This window comes from Lycorma delicatula, chromosome 1 (assembly GCF_047948215.1).
Source record: "Lycorma delicatula isolate Av1 chromosome 1, ASM4794821v1, whole genome shotgun sequence".
Lineage (NCBI taxonomy): Eukaryota > Metazoa > Arthropoda > Insecta > Hemiptera > Fulgoridae > Lycorma > Lycorma delicatula.
The window spans coordinates 188,993,127-189,017,840 of NC_134455.1; the positions used below are offsets into that span (position 1 = coordinate 188,993,127).

Sequence of the window (24,714 nt, forward strand, 5' to 3'; positions counted from 1 at the left end):
GCTTTCTTTGCTACTTTACACTTTTATTAATTCTTATCCATTAATACTTTTTACTTCATCATCTTTAGCATTTTTACTGTGCAGTAACTAAATGTATAATGTATATATACATATATATATTTATTCTTGCCATATTACACTAGAAATTAATACACGCACACACACACTTATATTCTTGCCGTATTACATAGACGTTTTTCTTCATCTTGCTCCAGTGTTATAATAATGCAAATAAATTCAAACTAATTTTTTAGAATTGATTGGAATTTTTATGAAGATGAGGTATAAAAATCATGTTATTTAAATACTAATTACTGTCTTTTTTAAATTAGTGGGAGCTCTTTACCCTCCTACCTCTTTACTCTTCTTTTTCTATGACTGCTTAATTTAGCATTCATATTAAAGTTTTAAATTTAATTTTGATCTTTAATGATAGTTTTAATTTTAAATGTATATTGTTTTTATTGGAAACATTGTATAACTTTTGTATTTTTTACTTAAACTTTGTTAAATTATAAAGGTTCACTTGGTGCTATAAACAGAACTATGATTGGAAGTAGTAGATTCTGCTAACTGTCATTTTGTGGTAGGGTAATTTTGTGGGTTAATGGATTATACTTATGAGAGAATGAGCTGAATATAAGGCTAGTTTTCTGTAAACTAACATACAGTATGTCTGGGCTACAGGCATTCATAAGTGATGGCCTATATTTAGAAATCCAATTGTCGTAATCTCTTAAATGTAGGCTTAATCGGCAGGAAATATCTTCAAGATTTGTTGTGTATATTCTCAAAGTCAGCAAAATATTCATGCGCAGGCAAGCTGACTTGCAATGCAGTTGTATGCAGTAGAGGTACGAACTCCACAACAAATGGTTCAGTGTGTGCTTTGGTTAGTGGAGTTTCAGTCAGTTATGTTCATAGGTATGTACGAAGTAAATGGAATATCGATCCTTCTACATTAAAGTTTATTCGTCAGTGGAATACAACTTTTAAGAAACACTGAAAGCTTGGTTTCATAAACTGGAAGTCATCCAAAAGTTTCAGTTAGTGACGAGACAGTGGATCATGTATGCGATGCATTCACTGCCAGTTCTGGAAAGGTGGGCTAGTTATGAACTGCAAATTCCTCGTTCCACTGTTCACAACATTGTTCATAAGCAGCTTCATTTGCGAGTGTACAGTTTACAAACTCCTTCATCACGTTAAACCAAATGATTACCGCCTACAATATCAGTTTGCTGCAGAGGTATCACCGTGTTAAAAAAATCCTAATTATTTTGATTGTTATTTAGTGATGAGGCAACCTTTCATACATGTGAGAAAGTTAGCAGATGCAATTATTGAATTTGGGGTACTGAAAACTTCCACACAGTAATCAAAAATGAAAAGGACACACCAAAAGTTAATGTTTGGTTAGGAATGTGCAAAATTGGTGTCATCAAATCCTTTTTTTTTCGTAGAGTCCAATGTGACAGAACATTGTATCTGGACATGTTTGAGAACTCTGCTGTACCTCAGATTCCTGCAGGCTTCAGTTTCCAACAAGATGGTGCTTCATCACACTTTCATCAAGAAATGTTCTTGAACAACACTTTCCCTGGATATTGGATTAGACGAGGAGGTCCAACGGTATGGCCACCTAGATCTTTAGTATCACTCTTTTTTTTGCTTGGGGATTTATTAAAAGTTGTATGTATCAATGCCAAAGAAAAGTTTGAGATTTGTCTAATTTTAAACAGAGAATTGTTGAAGCTATTTGTCTAATAGCACTGCAGATGTTTCTAAACTCCTGGCAAGAGTTAGATTATCGTCTAGACAACTGCTGAGCTACAAAACATGCACACATTGAACTTGACTAACATACATTAAAACTTGGTGTGATGCTTTGTTTATAAAAAAAAAAGTTTTTAATTATATTAACTCGTTCTCTTAATAAACTGTTTGGATACCTTTAGCCCAGACACTCTGTAAAATGTAAGTTATACGAGGTGTGTGAGAAAAGTAATGAGACTTACTTTTTACTTAGCAAAGTTTTTATTTTTTTCGAACAACAATATTATCTCCTTCAAAGTAGTTCCCTTGGACAGCTATACACCAGTGAAGTCGTTCCCACTCCTGGTAGCAGTGCTGGTAGGCTTCAACTGGTAGGGCTTTTAACTGGTGGTCACAGTCTTTTGAATGTTCTCCAGAGTTCCAAAATGACGTCCTTTTAGGACATGTTTCAATTGCGGGAAAAATAAAAAATCACAAGGACTCAAATCAGGTGAATAGGGGGGGGTTGAGGAACCGTATGAATTCGTTTTGAGGTCAAAAATTCCCTGATGGAAATGGCTGTGTCAGCAAATCAGCATGGTTTTGATCTCTGATTTACTCATTCTACGTTTTTTCAGTCGAGGAGATGACGGAGTGTGCCGGTCTTCACTTTGACGCTTTGTTTCAGGATCGTACTGAAATATCCAGGATTCATCACCTCTGATTACACAATTGAAAAATTCTAGGTCATTGTCAATTTTCTCAACGCACATGATTGTCAAGAAACACACATGTTTCTTCAATTGTCCTTCTGTTCCGTTGTGAAGTTTTTCGGCACCAATTTCGCACAAATCTTTCTCATGTCCAAATCGTCTGTAAAAATTTGATGTACGGTGAAAGTGTTTAAATTTAACTGTTCACTCATCATCCTTATTGTTAAACAACAGTCAGATCTCACAAGAACCCTCACACGCTCAACGTTTTCATCAGATTTTGAAGGTCTCCCTGAGCGAGGTTGATCTTCAACATGTTCTTGTCCTTCCAAAAATGATTTGTGCCAGTGGAAAACTTGTGCTCTTAATAAGCAATGTTACCCATAGGCGTGTTTCAACTTTTCCAAGGTCACACTCGCAGATTCCCCAAGTTTAACACAAAACTTGATTGCGCAACATTGCTCTAAATTCCAATGCTCCATTTTCGTAACACAACTTCACTGATGGCGCTGTCAAAAATAATGTGCTGGCTGAATGGAGTTGAAACTCATACTGAGCATGTGGAAGGGATGAACAAACCAGTCTAGCACAGACCAGTAGACACAGCGTTGCCAGATCACTCGCAGTGTTACCAATCTCATTACTTTTCTCACACACCTCGTAATAACGTGCAACAATTAATGTGTGCATGCCCAAACCAATTACAGTAACTCTCAAATATATAGTCAACTATGCAGCCGTAGTAGTCCTGAGCTGCCACAGTTTTCTAATTCTTAATATGAGTATAATAAATGAAATAATATTATAAACTCTTGTCTTATAGAGAGAATTGCGTTTAGTTTAAATTTACGCAAAATATGGTTATTTTTTTATATTTGTTGTTATAAATTATGAATAAAGTATAGTTTACAAACAAATGTAATTTGCATGCATAATTAAAAAATGTCATGTTCAAAAGTCTGCTGTTGATTTGGATGAAAATGCCAATAATACTATAGGGTAGGATGTCAGCTGAGTTCATTTTGATTGATGGTATTCAGATTTAATTTTCAGTATTTTGTAGATTGTTAATATGATTAGACTTTCTTAGGGTTATTATCTCTATAACTTAATGCATTAATACTTACAGTAGATCCAGAATTTGGGTTATTTATTGTATTGTTTATATTTATACTTTGGTTATTTTTAGGATTTTTTTATTTTTTTTTATTCAGATCTAATCCTTACAGCTTGACTTTTATGTAATAGAATTCATTTACAGGTTAAGGTATTTTATATAACTTATGTAGATTTTTAGTATATACTTATAACTAACTGCATGCATGTAGTTTTACCCTGTATTATTTGTAAAATGTCCTTTATAATTATTTGAAGTCTCTCTTTATTAGTACAGGTAATTTTAAAATGCCAGCCAAGTTTGGGTCTAGTGAAAAAATCTTTAAAATAAAACACCAAAATATTAATTTTATTCTGTTTCACTTTATTTTATAATAAATTATTAATACTACAATGTCATCATTGTTTTCTTTCAGTTAATTGCTACATGTTTTGTTTGTCTTAATGCCAACTGCTGGCCATTAACCAATTTTATTTTAATTCAGTTTTGTTTATTCCTTGACTATAATTTTTCCTTCTAAGTTACAATAATTTAATACTATACCATGACTAATAGACACACTGTACATTAAAAATACATAATTTTGTGAATTTAGCAGTACTTTGTGTAACTTATTAAGGAAAACTTAACTAAAGTAGTTTACTATTTGAAGTCTGAAAAATATCTGACTGTAGGCCATGAAAAAAAAACTTACCTAGATGTTTTGATTGCTAGTCCCCTTCAAGGTAATCTCCTTACGCTTAACCCAGTAGTCCTTCCATTGCTGGTAATTTTTTTTATAGTCATTCTTTAGGAATGATTTCTTGATATACTTGTCACCTTTGTTACTATGTCCTCCAGATTATCAAATTAGGATACTTTCAGTGGCATTTTCAGCTTGAGAACAACCAGAAATCATAAGTCCGTACAAACCTGAGGAATTTTGTGCTTTGCTAAGAAATCTTGCATTACACTGAAAAATGGGCAGATTCATTTTTGTGATTTAATTTCACTCTGTAACCCAATGGTAATCAGAAAAAGAATCATAGATCACTTTCGCTTTGTTACTCATTTGTCTTCATTTGCTTGGCCTTGAAGACGATAGTGACCTCACCTTCATTGTAACAGCTAAGCTTTGGTTTCCGAGTCATACCAACACCCAAGATTAACATAATCTTAAGGAAATAAATTAGTGCTACTGTTGGTACACTCCAGCATACAAGTAGCATAAATAGCAATTTATGCTACTTCTGGTAAAATAGCAAAACCCATTGGTTAATGACATCTAGCTAGCAAAGATTTCTTGCCATAGGCCTGCTTAATCTTTGGATTATTATCCATTGGGGGTCATCATCGCTTTTGGCAGAGCTAGGTGCAATCATGTTTAAAACAATCCATTATTTTACACATAATAAAAATGCAACAAGAATCTGTTATGCTAACACACACAATACTGCTGGACAGCAGTTGAGGACACCTCAACTGCTGGACACCTTAGAGGTTACAAAAAACATAATTGCACACTGAGTATTTTGCTCTACCAATTTTTAAAGTCTACCATCATTCAATTAATTTTCAAGAAAAAGTATGGTCAGATACTTTTTGAACTAATCTCGTATTTAGTATTGCGTAACTTGTTACACATAAACTAATTTAGTGTTAGTCTTATAGAATTTATTCATTTTAATACTAAGCCCAACTAAGAAATTGAGCTGATTAAAATAAGAAAACTGACATTGATGTTAATGATGTTTTTCATGGCATTTGCATAGAACTTAGTAATTAATTCTTTCCCAAGTTACAAAGTTTATCAGGATCTATTCAGTTATCTGTCAAGTAATAGATTATTTTATTTTGCCTATATTTTATATTATAATTTCATAATCCTTTTCATAATGTATATTTGATACTTATCTTTATTGTGGGATGGGCAATACACGACTAGATCTGCCAGTATTTGTTTAAAAAAATTGTTATTGTGATGTTAGTCCTGCCATATAAGCTTAGTAGGTACAAATCAATTAGTTTTCTACTTGTGTGAAAGTAATTTCACACAGTAGCTAAACATCGCAATTCCACTTAATTGCGATGTTTAGCTTACCTCCATTTGTTTTCTATCATTTGTGTATTGTTACGAGTTGCAAGATTTTCCACGTTATTCATGGTTTAGTGAATGTAATGCTATGGTAAGTTTGGAATTTCTCTATATGCCCTCCATTGATTAGAAGTAATCATCATTCCTGGTCTGATACATTACTGAATGATTGGCAAAAGTGTTTTGGCAGCTCTGTTTTTTACTGCAGCTAAATACACTCCCTGTTCTTTCTACAAATACTCCAACACCTATTTGCTGAAGCACCACTTGCCCAGTTAAAATTTTTAGAATTCTTATTTTAGGAGGGGTTGTAGAGGGTAGGGTTGTTACTCCTGGTAAGCTGTGAAAACTGTTGCTACTTTAATTATATATTATTCAGAGAAAAACATTTCTTTTGAATGAGAATGTTATAATTCTGTTGTTTTTTGTTTTTAATTAAGAATTGTTTTCTAATATTTTCACTTTTATTACGAATTTTTTTTTTTAATCCAAAATCTTAAGTTATTTTTATAAAGCCTTTAGGCAGTATCCTACTTTCCACCTACTCACCAAAATTTCTTACAATTTTATAAGAATCAATTTCTTTTTATACACAATTTTTTGCATCAGATTTCATGATATAGCCCTGACATATAAACCCAAATATTATGTTGACCACTTGGTCAACATACATGTTCATCATTTCTTATATTGAAACAAGTATCACATTCTATATGCAAATAAAAATATGATAATTCTTTATTTTTATTTTAGGAGTGGTCTGACTATCTGATAACCAGACCAGCTCCTTCCTTTCCCAAGAGGTAAAGTCTTTTTTATATAACAGTATAATATTTTCAAATTGACTGCAATATTTATTTAAAATTAATACATAAATAGGTGTCAAAACTATAAAAAAATGACTGGTCCTAAAGTAAAAAATGTTTAGTGTCAACATATAAAAACTGATTCTTTTATGGCATGTTTAATTATATATTATGATTCAGTTTTTTAACATGTACATTTTTTAAATAAAAAATGGTATATTTTGATTTAATTTTTTTTTAAATATTTAAGTTAAGAATAAACATTAAAACAAATTTTCTTACTAGCAGTTATTTTGTGATTAGAATTGCACATATTCATTTTTATTCCCTTCAATTTCAGTTTGTCAGATAGATCAGATTAATCTTTTATGTTGCAAATGATTTAATGTTCAATATCAGAAATAAAATTAAAAAATAAATTCACTTTTCTACATAAATATTGTAAAACATTGTAAACAAATCAAATGAATGTATTCTAACTGATAATAATCATTCTTTAATTCTTTCCATAATAACCGTACTATTTTCTTTGTTATATTTAAATAAGGTTTAAAATATATTTTATTGATAGAAAGAAGTATGTATGTTGATGGAATATTGGGTTTCATTTAATGTAAATTAAGAATCAATATAATACATTATGTAAATACATTAGCAAAGTTAAAGACTTTTTTATTTCATCCACAGCAGTTTTTTGATATCAGTATCCATCCAAATGTGTCTATACAGAAACCAACTAAAAGAGATGTTACTCTGATTCATTTTTGTATTTCAAAATATTTCTTACTTAAAAATTTCTGCTTTCACATAACTATTCAACAAAGACACTTTGTACAGTATTTATTAATTGTATTATGAGTCATTTTCAAATTATTGATTGATATATGAGTGCACTTGAATGTTTTACATTCACAGAGTTCTTTAGGTGTTATTATGTACATATGGTTTTTTATCCTGTTTTATATTACTTTCTGTTACATGCTAATTATTTAACCACAAACATATTTCCATAAAGCAGTTACTTATTTTATTTGTTACAATCCTTGTCTCCTATAAATTTGTATTCCTTATATATATATCTCAGAGAATCAGCCAAATTTGAATGTCGAAATAAATGTCCACCAACCTAGTTACCTGTTTTAAAGGTTTTATCAAAATGTTTTCTCATCTGTTCAATTTAAAGCCTCTTAATTAATATATTTACCTGGTTTTTATTATTTTTCATACTGCATGTCAAAAAATATTTTTTTCTAGATTTTCTGTTGCCCATGCTTTTGTTTAACATGCCGTGCACTTTTTAATGATATAAATTTAAAAATTAATTTTTAATTTTTACATCTTTATGCATGCTAGCAAATTTCCACTTTGCATAATAATAGATCCTCTTATTTGTTACATCTCTACTTTTGATATCCAATTTATTTTATTCGTCCTTTGTAATTTTCTAAGTAATAAAATTCTGTAACTTGTGGTATATCCCTAACTTAATATTAAATTCCTTATATACATTTCTTTGTCTTCATTTTATTTTTATTTTCAACTAATTTTTCTCTTAACTACAAATTCATGTTAATTAATGAATTAAAGCATATTTATTTTCTATAGGATGTTACTCCACTTTCAGATTCATCATTTCATTTTTATATTATTATCACCACACAAGTTGAAAAGCAAAAGGAACAGAGACATTCTTATCTTGCTCCCTTCTGAATCAAAGCTGGCTTATTTTCATGTACTGTTATTATTATTTTTGATGTTTGTACAGATTGGATCTAATTCTCTCTTTATATATTCAGTCTGTTGTTCTTAAGCTTTTATACATTTTGTTTTATTCTATATTACTAATCTCCTTCCCAATATTTAAAAATTTCATGCAGCTTACAAGAACTCATTCAAACCAATATTTTGGTTACCAAGATCAACTCAATGCAAAAGAATTGCGAATAACTTCCTAAGTCACCTTCTGTGGCTGTGTACTAGTTATGTGTCACCCAGTGTGGCTTCAGTCTTAAATTTTATGTCCTTCAAATCGTTTTTCTCTCCCCCCCTTTTGAAATAGTTTGCTCCTTATCATGATTATCTTTTGTCTGTGAATTTACACAATTGAGTTTCTGGGATTTAGAGACCAAACATTTTATACTAAAAAATAAAATTTCCAGCTATCCTAAAAACCTTTATATGAAATCTTTGTATCTCAAATTTTGTATTTCAGAAAGCATTATGTATTTTTCATTATTTGTATTTTTATGTATATATTTTTTTTAATATTATTAACATTTGCAGTTTAAACTGGGTGATAAAACTTAAAACCTAATAGATCTTTAACTAATTAATTGCAAGTACATTTCTCTTAATTTTGTCTGTTAGCATTACATTTTGTAACAAATATTTTTTTCTGGAAAATTTATTTCATTATTGTGTGAAACACTGATATCTGATTCTTGCTTGTATAACATTAATTAATTATCATTGCATAAAATTATATATTTTATAAGTTATTGTATTCCATGATGTAATGTAATATTAATCATACTTTTAAATTTTTGTTTTATCACAAGTAAAAAATGCATGCTAAAGTATAGTTTTTGTAGGTATAAATAGGCTATTCATATATATATATATATATATATATAGGAGTATAGTACTGTATGTGTGGCAGCCACATAACAAAATTTTTTTAATTTTTATGATTACATATTTTTATTTGTTTACAATTTTAAAAGTTTAATGTATATGATTTTTTAAAAAGAAAAATTTTATTAACTGATGAGGAACCCTCGAAAGTGCTTTTGAAATAACAATAAGCATAAGGTAAGAAGCATTATTGAATTTTGTACTTTTGGTGGTAAACTGTTTTAGAATTTGTCTTTGATATATATATATATATATATTATAAGAAAAGCCTAAGCAGATCTTTATTTTTTCTGTTGATTAGCGTTAACTCTAATTAGAACTTTTTATAAATAAATTTAATTTACAGTTTTAATGTTATATTTTAGCTGGTTCTAATTATATTTTCTAGGTTTGGGTAAGAAAATGCTGATTAACTTTAGATAAGGTGTTAGCTGAAAATAGTAAAATTCAGTCAAATATAGAAATATTGTGCAGGTGTAGTTCTATTCCTTTATCTTGAAATGCCTGGATATATTGTTAAAACATACAGCAGTGTGGAAATTAATCCAAACACAGGGAATTTTTTGTTTATTTCTGTGTTGAGTCTACACTGTTTGACCATACCCATTCTGTAGTTGTCTATGTAATGTGAAGTTGTTGATATTTGGTTATTTAGTAAATTTCATATTATAAATAGTGTTTTTGAGAAAGTCTATTTCATTTTTTGTTACAGAGTCATATTTTTATATTTTTTGTTCTGTATCTTGATTATATAATAATGGATTACTCCATGAAAGCGTTTGGAAATCGTTTCTCTTTCTGAGCATATCAGTGTGACACAACAAATAGCTTCCGAGTGTGGTGTTTCACTAGGGACAGTGAATGCTATTGAAAACAATTTAAAGAAACTGGTTCCTTTGCACCTCAATAAAAAGGCAAATGAGGCCATAAAAGAAAAACTACTCAAAGACAGGGTTGGTTTAGTGAGGAAACTTAATAATCAACCAGTGGAACAGATTTACAGGTAACAGTTGTTAGATGCTGACTTTTTGCAGCTGGATGGAAAGCTTGTCGGCCAGCTAAAAACCATTAAAAAAACCAGTGTGCAAAAAAAAGGATCTTGTGGGCCAAAGCACATGCTAACTGGACTAAAGGAGATTGGAAAATGTTATATTTTTGGATAAGACACGTTTTTGTGTTCATTGTATATTGAAAAGTGATAGATACGTAAAGATATGTGAAGGAAAGGGTTGTGACAACTTCAAAACAAATTTACTCAAGGCAGCGGTGTTCCAACAAGATTTTATACCATGCCATACTGCCAAAGTAGTGGAAAATATTTTTTCAAAAAATGAAACTATTTAAAGTGCTCCTGTGGCTAGGCCACTCTCCAGACTTAAATCCAACTGAAAATCTTTGGGCAGTAATTAATTGTCCCATAAAAATTGACCTCATTGAAGCAGTGATATTGATATGATTTCATGATGAAGAAATAAAAAAATGTGTTGAATTGGTGCCAAATCTTTACGTGAAATAATTTAGAAAAGAGGACATTAATTACTAGATATTCACAAATTGTAGAGATAATAATTCTTTTTCTACATAAAGTTACTTTTTATTAAATAACACCTGTGTTTGAATTAATTTGCACACTACTGTACAGTATCATTTTGAAGCTTCATTGATAAAGTGATACTCAAAAGATTTTTTTTAAATTGATTTCATGGTAAAAGTACTTCTGACATAAAAATAATTGTAGTTAATTAGTGTTGAAAAATGATTTAAATTCACCTTGAGGGACTTTACTGATAGTTTTTTCAGATAATTGAGAATTAGAATTATTGGTTTTCCAATAATAAGGTATCTTATAAGGTATTTTCAGAAAGTTATCTAAACTCTTTTTTTTTTGGATGCATATAAATAAACCAAAGGAAAATTTTGAGTGTACGCATCTTCAAAGACTATGCAGCAATCAAAATGTCATTGCCATAACTGGGAATAGGCTACTTTCAGGAGTGTCAGGTCCATTTTCATTACGTTCAACTATCATCTTTTCAGAAATAATTTCAGTTTAGGAAAGGTCTTCCGAGCTGGTCAAGTGAGTAGGCTGGCTAATTTTTTTCATAGTTTTGGCTCGTTTTTGAAATGAGCAATTTGTAAGCTCACATACTGTGGAATAATTTTATATTGATGCCATTTTGAACACAGACTGTCTGTTAACTTATGACCAATGATCTTCATTAAATAATTTGTACTGTTCATATCATGCATTGATCATCAAAAATGTCTTTCATCATTTCATGAATTTTCTAAATTTCAGTAATTTTTGGGGTCAATTTAATATAGATCTCTTGTTCATGAATATCAGTAATCTTGAATGTTGCAAAACATTTTACAACACGCACGTTTTAACAAACAGACATAGCTCAATGATTAACCACAGTTGGATGATTCAACTAACAAGGCTTGTAACTACAAAAAAATTCCTCCTGCAGCACTATTTGCCAGACAGTGTTATGACTATTTAAAAAGAAAAAGTTTTTGAGCAGATTTTTGATAATATTGCTTTTTATCATGTAAATTAAACAGTAAAATTGCTGTAAGTTGTTAGATTTTTAAAAGTATACTAAATTTTGCGTAACTAATATACTGTTGGAAACATCCAGTAACAAATATGTAATATTTTCATCTTCATCTGAAGTGTTATGACTTACTTAAATTTTATCTTTGTTCAGTGGTAAATAAGTATGCAATAAAAAATTTAAAAAAAATAAAAATAAATAAAATTCTTTACTCTAAATGAATTTGTTAATGCAACAGTTTGGAGGTATGTTTAATGTAGAAAAAACAGTGTTGCACAGTAATTAATTTTTCTTGAGTTCTTAAATATAACCGTATTAAAGTATGGCAGCATACCTCTACCATTCTGAGCAAGGAATAATATATCTCTATTCAAATTAATTATTAACATTGCATAAGAACATTATTATGCATTAATGTTTAATGTCCATTGATGTGTTAACTCCAAAAAAATTTCAAATTATTGTTCTATTCAGAAGAAATTTAAAAAATTGACTGTTATAAAAATAAGATATTTAATTTTACCATCCCACAAACAGGTTTACTTCTTTGATTGGTTGTATTACATTATTTACCCAACATTTTATCAAAATTTCACAAGGCACTAAAATAAGTAGCAGTAAGTGTACTGTAAACTACCAGACTTTTTTTTACATATAAACTAAATGGTGACCTTTGAAGGTAAACCCTATTTCTCAATAGTTTATAAAACAATTTTTCAGTGAAAGAATACAAACACAGTTAGTTGAATATATTGATATACTGATATCAGAATCTCACTGATTATAATCATGCCTAAAAAATTAGTCCTAGAATTTTAAAATATTTTTCTGTGATGATCTCTTAAAAGTACTTACTAGTATTTAAATTTTTGAAGTATAAATTGTTCTTCTAATAATACCATAAAAAAATTAAGTGAAATTTATAGTTTTTGTTTATCAAAAAATGAAGTACTCTGTCCAAGCCAGTAACCAAGTAGTGTCTTTTATTACATTTTGCATTGTTTGCAATAGAGTTGAACCACTTTCTACATGTACAGTAACAAATTAGTATTAGCTTCAATGTAAGTTAGCATTCCTGGTTGATGTTTGTAAGACTGAATGCAATCAGCAAGTTTAAAAACAAGATTTTTGAAAGCTTACTTTTTTGTTTGTATAAGTTAAGAAAGATTTTTATTGTCATTTTTTGTTTGTTTTGGTGTTCATTAACCCCCTTAAAATCCTAACAACCTGCTGTGAAAAGCACATGACATTAACTGTAGTAATCTGTGGGGAATCAAGTTCCTTGAATTTGCTGTAGTTAATTTTTATGCCCTTTTTATAGTGCATAGTGATTTAATTTTCCTCTGGAATGTTACAGGTGTTGCAGTGCCATCAGGTTATAAGGATTTCAATTCACCTTGTCTTACCCAGGACTCCACAAATAAAAGACTGATGCTTTAAAATGATATATTTTTTGTGACTTATTTTGATGTCCATGCATACACAGTATATCTGAAAAGTTCCTGACTAAATTAAATAAAAATACAGAGTTAAAGATAAATGAATTTACTTATATCAGCCCTCTACATAGAGCCCTTCTCTAGTTATAAATTCGTTGCAGAGCCGGTAGAGCCCATCAAGCACTTTGGAGAAATTACTTTGTGGGATCACCTTCAACTATGTGGTATAAGCCCTTTGTATGGCCAGAATGTCGTCGAATAAGCGGCCTTTCATCTTCAACTTGAACCAAAAATAGTCTGCTGCAACCAAGTTGGGTGAAGAGGGTGGGTGGGATAAGACGGTGGTTTGATTTGCGGCATAATAGCATGTTAAAACTGGTGCTATGTGTGCTGAGGCATTGTAGTGCAAGAGGGTCCAACTGCGTGGATCCCAGTACTCAGGACGGATTCAGTGAATGCGATGCATCAGGCGTTTCATTACTCACAAATAGAATTTAGAATTCACAGTCTGACCAGTTGGTTGCACACTTTCGCAACATTTTCATCATGAACAGCTATTTATGGCCTCCCGCTTCATTCATCATCCAACGACTGTCTACTATCTTTAAACCGCTTCCACCAAGTGTATGTTGTAATAAAAGATGTGGCTTCATCACCGAATGCTTGCTGTATCATAGAATAAGTTTTAACGAAAGATTTTTGAAGCCAAACACAAAATTTTATTGCGCTTCTCTGTTCCATGTCGTGAATCCGAGGCATTTAATGACTTGTGGTGGCCCTCTGCCTTGTTTCAATTGCAGAAGCGTGGTTGCACGCGGAATGAAATTAGCACTCTCTCGAGTTATTTCAGCAATAGAACTGTTGTCCTTCGTGACGGCAGTTCGCAAGTAGGAAAGACCCTGTCTAAAGAATGTCCACAGGGCAGTGTATTAGGTCCACTCATTTGCACCATCGAGTTCGACTCTCTCATGCTGCTGCTGGTCGAGGGCGGTTCGCGTGCTGAGATTGAGCTTAGAGCGGCACAGGCATGTAGGGTTTTGCGGTTGTAGAGTCAGAGTCTTCAGCATAAGATGGTTATCAGTGCGGAGAAAACCACTATGATGTTTTTGAAGGGCCAGCTAGCTGCAACTCGCCACCCGCGGGTTGTGATGGACGGCCGTTCAATTAGGTATGTCACTCTTCAGAAGTATCTGGGTGTTATCCTTGATGAGAGGCTTCTCTTCAAGGAGCACCTGCAGTATGTGGCGAAGAAGGCAGTTGATGCTTTCTTCGGCGTCCGTAGAGTAGTCCATCCCGATTGGGGGTTGAATTTCCATACCATGCGGATTCTTTACAAAGGTGTTTGCGAGGCCATTATATGTTGTACGCTGCGCCCATCTGGGCTCATCGTATGCGGTACCAGTGTTATAGGGACATTCTATTAAGAGCCCAGCGTCTTCTTTTATTAGCGGTTGTTGGCGGTTACAGGACTGTCTCGCGAGAGGCAGTAACTGTGATCGCAGGCATCAAACATTTGGACATTTCGGCTACAGAATGTAGCCAGCGGTATTTTGCAAATAAGGGAGGCCTTCTTACTTCAGGGCGTATGTGTGAGATCGAAGATCAAGGTTTTGACTCTTGGCAAGATAGGTGGAACGATTCTTCAACAGGTCGTTATTCGCATGGTATATTTCCCAATGTTAGAGAGTTGCGAGCGGTTAGCTGGGTATCCCCCAATCGGCACACGACGCAGTTCCTCTCCGGACATAGTGCCTTTAGGGATAAATTGGCTAGGTTTAGGTTGGTTGATTCCGGCTTCTGTCCTGACTGTAGGGTTGATGACACCGTGGACCATGTCCTACACATATGTCCCTGGTACGAAGCTGAGCGTACCAGAGTTAGTAGGGAACTCGAGAGAGTAAACTCTGTTTTGGATCTATGAGTCAACTGGAGGACTCGTAGAGAGTGGACAATAGTTGCTGGCTTACTTCGCTTCCTCGCCCTGAGCAGGACTGCCGAAGGGATTTAGTAGGTGATAAGAACCTGGGTGGCTAGGGACCACCTGGGCAGTTGACTGGCCGAAGGTAGGCGCTTAAGGCAGCGTGCCTTGGTTAGATCTAATTGGTGTTATTTTGTTGGAATAAAGCTGTCGGCAGAATTGCGGCCGCTGCCAACGGGCATGATTATCCTTGTCCTGGGGAATGTGTGGTTGCGCTCCGACGAGAGCGTTTTGTGAGCATACGACACTGTTGGCAGGACGTGGCTGTGTGCCGCTTCGGTGGTAGGCAGTGGCGTTTTGACGACGGTTACGAAAGATGGTGAATGTCACGCGGGACTCCGCGATGTTGCTGCATGGGAATAGGCGTTAGTTCTCCTCTCCCGGGCAGACCGAAGCGGAGTCAGATAGTTTGAACTCATAGAGTTATTAAGCGGGGTTCTTTAAGGGAGCTAGGACCAAATTTTGCTGTGTAAAAACTTTAGTGGGAAGTTTTGTTGAAGTGGTAGTTACTCGGATCTGAGACATTCAGTAAGTTCGGTCATTAATAGTTAGGGCTAGGCGCGGGGTCTTCATTCCGCGGTTAGGCTTCTAGCTTAGTTCCTGAGGGCGACGTGGTAGTTGCAGGTGTCCGTTGTCTTCTTTCTGAAGGCATAAACGCGTAAAACTACCTCGGGGTGAACTTTACCGATGCAGATGTCCCTCGGGGCATCTGCATTGGTGGCATCTCTGCAGGGCCTGAATTGAAAGCTATGATGCACAATCAGTTTGAGGGCGAGAAGATGTCCTCCGTTAAAGCCACTACTTGCTAGGAACGGAGGGGGTGGTGTAGCGACCAGACACGCTACGAGGTGGGATCTTCTCCCCTCGGGGAGGAATCTAGATGTTCCATGTCATGAGCTCGCACAAGGTCACATGAACACAACATACATGGCCAAATTTAATTCGAGACTGGAGTGATGAAATTTTATGCACACACTTGTCTGGCATTGTACTACATAGTTCCTTGGTTGTCTGAGAGATGGCGCTACTTGTATCGACCACAGAAATTTAGTTTAGGAACTTTTCAGACATACTGTGTATTTCAACAAAGTCAGTTAAAGAATTATATCAATCAAAAATAAATCTTTTCATCAGACCTAATATTATATTTTTATTGGCTTGATCTTATATCAGTTTTTTTTTAATTTTTATGTAACTTTAATATACTTTCATTTATTTTAGAATTTGTAAGGTAGAATTTTGTAATTTGGAAGGAAAAATTTTCAAATTTAATGAACCATCTGTATACAATTTTAATTTATTTTTTTTATTACATTTCATTTCATCTGTATTAATCCTTAAGCTAACGTAGACAATACAGCTGCTATTACAACTATCATAGGTATTGTGCGGGTAGGCATATCTCTTGAGACCAGCATTTTTTCTGGATAACACTTCCTTGATATTTCCTTAAGCATGCTTGTTAATCCTTGTTTCCATTCATTCTCTCACTTGTTTTTCCTTTAACATTCACTGTTCATCTGACCTACTAATCCTATTAAAATTTCCTTCGCTTAAAATCTGCCTTGTAAAGTGGAAAATATATTTTTGCAATTAGTTATGTTCTTCATTATATGTTACAGACACTCGATCACATTCAGCTGGTGTTATCAACTCAGTGGATTTTGCTGTACAGAAATTTGATCGATTTCGATCCCGTGTTGGTAGTATTGTTCGCCCATCTGTTTACCATCCATTATTAAGTCCAGGACAATCACTGAATCAGCAAGCTTCATGTAATTCAAATATACTTATTTTTTTGTAATTGATTTTTTTACCTAGTTTTTTTTAATATTTTGTTGCTTTATTAACAGATGTATGTTTTCTAAAGAAAAATACAAATAGATGTATATATTTTTTATTTGTTATTTGTTGTAAATGATTTTGTGCTTAAATTTACTTTCTGCCCATTTCATAACAAATATTTTACTGGGATATGAGTGTATATCACCATGCTTGATTACCTGTATGTGTATAAGGAATCACAAGAAGTTTAGCTAGTAAGTCAATTATTGGGGTTTTATTATGAACCAACAACCTCTGATCTGAAAAGTTAATACTTAGCATTTAGCCATTTTGATTGAACAGTGTAAGTAAGTGTTTGTTATTATTAAAATGTAAACCCAAACATAATGGATTATTGTGCTTGCATTATTTATCTATAAAAATTTGTTTTGAAGTTACTAACAAAAAAGTACAGTTGTAAATACAATTTGCATTTATTTAATTTTAGTAATTACTTAGCATTTTGATCTTAAGCATGATAATATGTAGTTTATGTTCTTTAAATTTCAATCCAGTTTTGTTACTTGCCAGATTTGTTTACTTTTTATTCAGAGAACTTCATTCCTAAAAACATTTGTTCTGGGAATTATTTCTATTGGCAAGTAGTTTTAAAAGCCCCTTCTTTTTGCAGAACAGACATCAAAATGATTTAAATATTCTTCTTTGGTAGTTGATTTTGGTATATGATTTCTATTGTGTTAGTTTTTATTTTAAGAAACTTTCAATTTTATAAGTAACAAGAAATTTAATTTATTTTGTTTATTGCTTTGAAACTAATCTGGATTTGATACTTTCATGAGATCTACCTTAAAAGTAATGACCATTAATTTCTTGTACAGAGGTTAGAATACCTCCAAGAATCACTCATTTGGTTTGTTAACATTGTTTGCCACACCATCCAATTTTATTTTTGGGACTTCCAAAAGATTATTTCAGCTGAACTTCATTGGCTTCTGGTTGTGTAAGGTGTTGAAGATAATGAGTAAAATAAATATACTAAACTACTGTAGAATGAATTTTTATTATGAAGTATTCTGGGTGATCACCAATCACAGTCACCAACTTAGAGAAGCATGCTGCTGGTGAAATAAAAAAATAAGATTAAAAATGAGTTTTCATCTGAAATTTGAAATAGATTTTTTAACTTGTTTTCAGTAAAGGTTTTGGTAAAACCTTACAGTCATATTTAGGCTATAATGGAATTTAACCACATCAGATACATTATACACAATCAAATGAAAATAAGATCTGTGTTAACAATTTTTTTCCCTTACGCATAAGGTGATAAATTTCTCAATTTGATAATTATTGGTCATGAAAATAATTCTTGTATAGAACTCAAAGGCAAAACAACACCAGCTTCTTAAATTGTAACATATTCAGTTGCTGAAAAAACCTCAAAAGTAAACCTATTGTTGGTCATGATTTTTCAGAATCAGTTTGTTGTTCTGTGATTTACTTCATGCCAAAGGAACAATTACTGCTAAAGCCTTTTGAGAATTGCTCTGGCATTTATTGTATGCCATCAAAGATGTATGGCAGAGCAGTTTACAAGGACACATAGTGAATTGTGTAGTGACAATATTGCATATCTATATTTCTGCAACTGTGTTTGCGGGAACATTTGAATGGATTGTTTCCAGTTGCCTGTGGTACAGTTTGGACTCTGCTCAATGCAACTTTAAGATGTTCAAAAAGCAAAAAAAAATGTTGGGTGATAAATATTTCATAGTGTTGATGAATTGGAAAAGCAGTTAAACATTGGTTAAATAAATCAATTTGCAGTATAGGAGTATGATGAGTGCATTTTGAAACTTGCAATCAGTTTGACAGGTGCATTAGTGTTGACAGGGATTATGTAGATAAGTTAAAGTAAAATAAATAAATAACTGAAATATATTCATATTATCTTTGTAATTGTGTTCTTGAGCTCAAGTGTTTCTAAATTATTAGAAGATTGATGATTAGTTCTAATTAAATATAACTAATGAAAGAATCAATTTTGCAAAATTATTTGAATTACTAAAAGAAATTAACTGTTTACTTAGTGAACAAATAATAATCAGTCTGATAATACATCAACCTGTTTGTATGTTTCATTCCAGCTTTCCTCTTAAAAATTAATCTCCATCACTTATCTTAATATTCTGTATAAAAATATGATAAAACCTTCTTTTGCTCTTAAATTACCTTCACTCCCTCTTAGTTACTTTTCTGAGTTAAAGCAATATATATATTTATATGAATGGGTGTACATTAATTTGTTGCTTTTTCTGTTTCAGTCTTTCGGATAGCTGTGACATATGTTGTACAGTTCTGGTGCAAGAGACACCAGTCACAGTTTATTATCTCTTAGATTAATAATTATGTTCCTTATTCTGCCAGGTCCTGTGGTGAACAGAGTGAAGTTGTCACATAATAGAGTTTATAGAGTTTGATATCAACTGCATTTCAGTGCTTTGGTATATCAGAATGCAGTAATATATTCGCTTCTGAGCCAATTTAAGACCAATTAACTTCTCCCTTTCCCTTGAAAGATGGCATGAATAACAATGTTATTTTCAGGACCTTGTTTAATGTCAATTTGTCTAAAATTGCTACAGTTGTAGGACTTTACACATCTGTTAATATAACTTTGACAGAATTTGAATTGCTGTTATAATTGTATTAACATTAAACTCCGTGTACTAGAAAAGCTTATGCTTTGTTGGCATAAAAGTTCATATGAAATAAAAAAAATTATTTTTACTGAAAGGTAGTTGTTTATTTTTTATGTTGTCTTTGCGAAAAGTGAACTAAAAATCTGGTCATTTTATTGGCATCTGTAAATTTATGTAAATTTTACGAAGCATATGAGTAAATTAAGAAAGGAACAAGGTTTAAAATAAGACATGTATGAAATTTTAATGAATTTGGACTGATGAACTACAAGGGTTATTTTTTTTTCAAGGTCCGATGAGTCACGAAATTAAAACTACAGTGAAAATTTTTATTTGTAACACGTATTCACATAGTCGCCACTTCGATTTAGACATTTGTTGTAGCTTGGAACCAACTTTCCAATACCCTCGTCATAGAACGGAGCCGCCTGTGTTTTCAGCCATGTTTCTACGCTGGTCTGCAGCTCGATGTCTGTGCCAAAATGTTGTCCTCCTAGCCAGAATTTCATGTGAGCAAAGAGGTGAAAATCAGATGGAGCCAAGTCCGGACTGTATGGTGGGTGATCAAACACTTCCCAACAAAAACGCTGCAGGAGCTTTTTTATTACAGCTGCAGTGTGCGGCTGAGCATTGTCATGGAGAAAGACAATGCCTGATGACAACATTCCTCTCCGCTTATTCTGAATTGCATAGACATTGAAGAGTCACGCAGTATGAGGCTGCAGTGATGGTCGTGCCACATTCCATGAATTCCACCAAGAGAATTCCATTCCGGTCCCAGAACACAGTAGCCATACACTTTCTGTTGGAGAAGGTTCGCTTGAACTTGTTTGGTTTACTGGGAGAATGAGAATGCATCTACTGTTTGGATTGTTCTTTTGTTTCTTCAGTTTCGAAATGGACCCATGTCTCGTCCCCTGTAACAATTTTGTTCAAAAAGTCTTCTTCATTGTGGTAGTGCCGGAGAAACATTAGGGAGACGTCCATTCTCATTGTTTTGTGATGGTCGGACAGCATCTTGGGAACTACTTAGAGGTTATCTCGCACACAGTTTGCGGTACTGAAGTCTCTCACTCTCAATGGTGTAGAGAGCTGACCTTGAAATTTCAGGAAACGAATCACTCAATACAGAAATTGTGAACCGATGATTTTCTCAAATTGCCTCATCCACTCGCTCAACGAGATCGTCAGTTGACACTTGCTACCTTCCCTGACCGCCTGCATCATGAACATCTGCACGTCCTGTTTTCCTGCACCATTGTCGCACTTTGCTGTCACTCATTGAAGTTTCATCGTATACGTTACTTATTCGTCGATGAATTTCAGCTGCATTACACCCCTCAGTCTGAAGAAATCGAATTACCGCACGCACTTCACACTTGGCGGGAGATGCTATTGTTGTAGACATGTTTACATGCTAGCTGCATGTTCAGAACTAAACAAAGTGGTGCGGTGTGATTGAAGGCCATACTAGAGACGCTGTGCAACACATATGCGGAAAGGTTCATCCGATTTTTGCGCGGGTTTTTATTTTGTGACCGATCGGACCTTGAAAAAAAAATAACTCTTGTACTTTAGACTACTTAGACTTTATGTAGTGTCAGGTTTCTTCTTATCAAGTATAATATCTGATTGTACTTGTTGGATAATTAATTAGAAGTATATATAGTTGTATTTTGTTGGATTTCCAAATAGAAGGATTCTACTTTTTATAGTTTTGAGAATTTATTTGTTACAGTTGAAAGTAGCGCTGGACTATTGATGCCTGGTGTTGGAGCTGCACTTTTAGAAGAAGGTCGGGATTTATTTGATGCAGATCATATAGATAGCCTTGTTGGACAAGGGGGAAATACAACTCTTGGCCCACGTAGACGTAATCGCAGTGGTAGTTGTACTGAATTTACTACTGGTGGAACCACAGGTATTATCAGTAATAATTCATCACATCGATTACCTCATGCTCATCGCCTTCATACACCTACAAGTCCTAAACCTGCTTCAAGAGATGCTGATTGTTTTAAATTATTAACGAGGTAATTTAGTTTTACTTATTTTTTGTCTTTGTTATTGTTTCCTTTTTAACCTTTGTGATAGCACAAAGGATCCATCCAACATTCAGATTTTGTCTTCCCACATAACTTTCTGGGTGTGCGGTACAGGGTGTGGCATTTGTGCTTGAATGCGGCTTCAAGGTCAGCTGCTATCTCATTCTAATATGTCTCTTATCTTCATTCATTTTTCATCAGATATCTTTGTTTAATTGCCGATAGTGTTCATAGTTGGTTAGTTTTGCTTGTTTCCATTTTTCTACCTTGTCCAGACACTGATCTGAGATCCATGGCTGCATTCTATGGCGGATGGCAGGCACAATGGTTTGGTGCAATCCATGATTGCTTTAGATATCTGGCTCTCCTTATCATTGACATCATCTGTTGTTGCCAGTTGTTCACCAGATCGATTCAAAAGTACAGTCTGGAATTCCTGCTTGTGTATGGGATCTAGCAGGTGTAACCAGTGCAGTCTGGCTGTGGATGGTAACTTGAGCATGGCGCACCAAAGGCGCAGATGTCCCGAACAAAGTATTGATCAGATCCACAATCTGGTCCTCGCATGGCATGCTCATCCTGGAGTGATGAATGAAATTGGGAAGTGATCAGAACATAATCTAGTACTGCAGAGTCAATGCCAGATGGATTTCACCAAGTGATCTGGTGTTGGAGGATGCTGTTTCCAACAACCAGATTATTTGATTGCAAAGGACAATAAGCTCAACCCTATTCACACTGATGTGCGCATTGAAATCGCTGGCCAGGATGATTATCTCAGTTGCTCATATTGAATCCGGTGTGTGTTGGAGCTGGGCATAGAATTCATTCTTGGCTGAGTCAGCGCTTGTTTCAGCTGGGGCACAGATTGACAGCATGTGGGTTGTGATGGTGCCTTCAATGCTAAGGACTGCTAGCCGACATGATACTAGCTGGAAAGTGATTTATTTAGTTTAGCAGCTTGAGGTTAATGGTCTATTACAACTGCCTAGCTTTTTTTATGATGAAAAATTAATTTTACATTGTGAAAAATTTTATGCCATGTCCAAATTTAAATCCAGAAACTTTCACTTGGAAGGCGTATTTTTACCATCCTACTACAGATATCTACACATAAAGTTTTCTTGGCATCTATCTTCTTCTTGTGTTGTTAATCCTATGATTGGTTTGCACCAGCTGATCTCTATACATTAAGATTCTCCGCAAGTTCCTTTGACTCCATGTAAGTTCGATAGTCCTTATCACCCATAATCTGATAGATTTACTTCAGTCTTCAACTACCGCTTGTATTTTTCCCATTCCAGAATTCCTTTTATTATTGTTTAATTAACCCATCGTGCCTTTACAAGTGGCCAACCCATTTGAGTCTTCTTTACTTTAAAATATTCAAGAGACAAGACTTTGCCACATCGATTCTTAACACTTCCACATTAGACACTATCTACCCATCAAACTTTCATCAATCTGCAGTAGCAACACATTTCTAAAGTTTCAGCCCTTCTTTCCTCTTCAATCCTCCAATGTCCTTGTCTCACTCCCAATAAAAAAAACACTCAATACAATTTCTTTAGCAGTCTTTTTCTAAGATCTTTATTATTTTTATTAGAAGTAAAAAATTCCTCCTTTTATTAAATCCATTCTTGGCCAGGCATATATAACTTATCACTTTCTTCTTTGATGTACCATCTGCCGTAATTCTGCTGCTCAAATACAATGAAGGAGTCCACATTTTCTAACTGTTCTACATCCAGAATGCAGTGCACTTCTGCTTGCTATCTACAAGCAAGCAGATTCCACAATTAGATATTGTGGAATCTTAGTCTTTATTTTAGATATGTATCCTTGAGATAACCCCTCTTCAAGCAAAAAAAAAAAAAAATTAATTTTTTTAATTGTAGAACAGTTATTTTCTTATCAAATTATTTTTTTAAGTGCTGCAGATTTAGTAAGGAATAGGCTAAAATCTTTTATTGTGGTCTAAGGGCCTCTACTTAAAATGTAATTAAAAACATTTCAAATGATAATAGTTGGTATTTTTTGGACAAAATATTACCAGTTGAAAAATTGTTCTGCTTATCAGTAGGATTTGCTGTCTCTGATAAGATTGAAAACTATTCGTGCCATGTTAACTCCACTGACCTCCATAGTAGAGTCTTAGTATTTCTGCCTTTCATCCTGATGGTCCTAGATCCAATTTCCTGTCAACTAAGTTGTTTTGCATTATAAAATCCATCTTTAATGTGCTACTGTACTGGGCAGTAGCCTATAATTGCTAAAAGGAAATAAATAAATTTCAATAAAAGTCAATAGGTTGGAAAGAACACATTTTTTGGTATAAAAATTCATCATTTATAAACTCTGTCATACTCCGTCTTTCTAAAAAAAAAGCCCTGCTTTTTGAGTACCCCAAAAAAAAATATACAAGTGTATTTTTTGCAATGTTTTTGCATTACTAATAAATTGGTCTCTGTTTCAATTCTTCATAAAGATCTAGCCTATCCAAGGTTATATAATACTGTATGTCAGCTCCTCAGTATTCCCCAACCTTCATTTGATATTTTTTTATTTAATAAAATCAATTTCCCTAATACAAAGTTTACCAAAAAAATTAATGATTGTAGGTTAAATGTTAATTGAGATAAAAAAAATATATACTAGTGTATATGTATACACACACATGGATCTGTACTTTATAGTTCACTATATTTGAGCATTGACGACTTAAAATACAGAAAAATCTGAATGAATTTTTATCAGCGACAATTTTCCTCTTTCTTAAATACTTATACATTTCTGATGTACATAATTTTGAATTTATGCTAAAATTTTAATTTTTTACTGTTATGCATATTATCTTCGCAGTTACATTCTAGTAAACAACAAAAATCTAATAAAACCAGCTGTTCCCACCAGATAACATATAATTTTGGTAGAGGTAAAATTAACTAAGTGCTTACTTTTCAGTATTTTTATCTATATTAATTAAAATCTGTTGGTAACCTACCTTTAGTAGAACTGGATAACAAAAAATGTGCTAGAAAAATTTTTTTTTATTAATTTCACACTATAATTTTAAGTCCCCAAATATAACCCTTTCTGCATTAGTTT

The 24,714-nt window shown here is 33.2% G+C and overlaps 1 protein-coding gene across 9 annotated transcripts in view; it reads left to right on the top strand.

The window, feature by feature from the left end:
- Crag (DENN domain-containing protein Crag) overlaps positions 1-24,714 on the top strand; it is a 213,106-nt gene that overhangs the window by 119,815 nt on the left and 68,577 nt on the right. For all 9 annotated transcript variants that reach the window (XR_012756753.1, XR_012756750.1, XR_012756754.1 and 6 more), the window contains 2 exons: positions 16,700-16,852; positions 21,300-21,594. Coding sequence is in view for 5 of the 9 variants with exons in the window: in XM_075368648.1 (XP_075224763.1) it covers positions 16,700-16,852; positions 21,300-21,594 (448 nt within the window). In the remaining 4 variants the exon portion in view is untranslated. The remainder of the gene's footprint in view (positions 1-16,699; positions 16,853-21,299; positions 21,595-24,714) is intronic.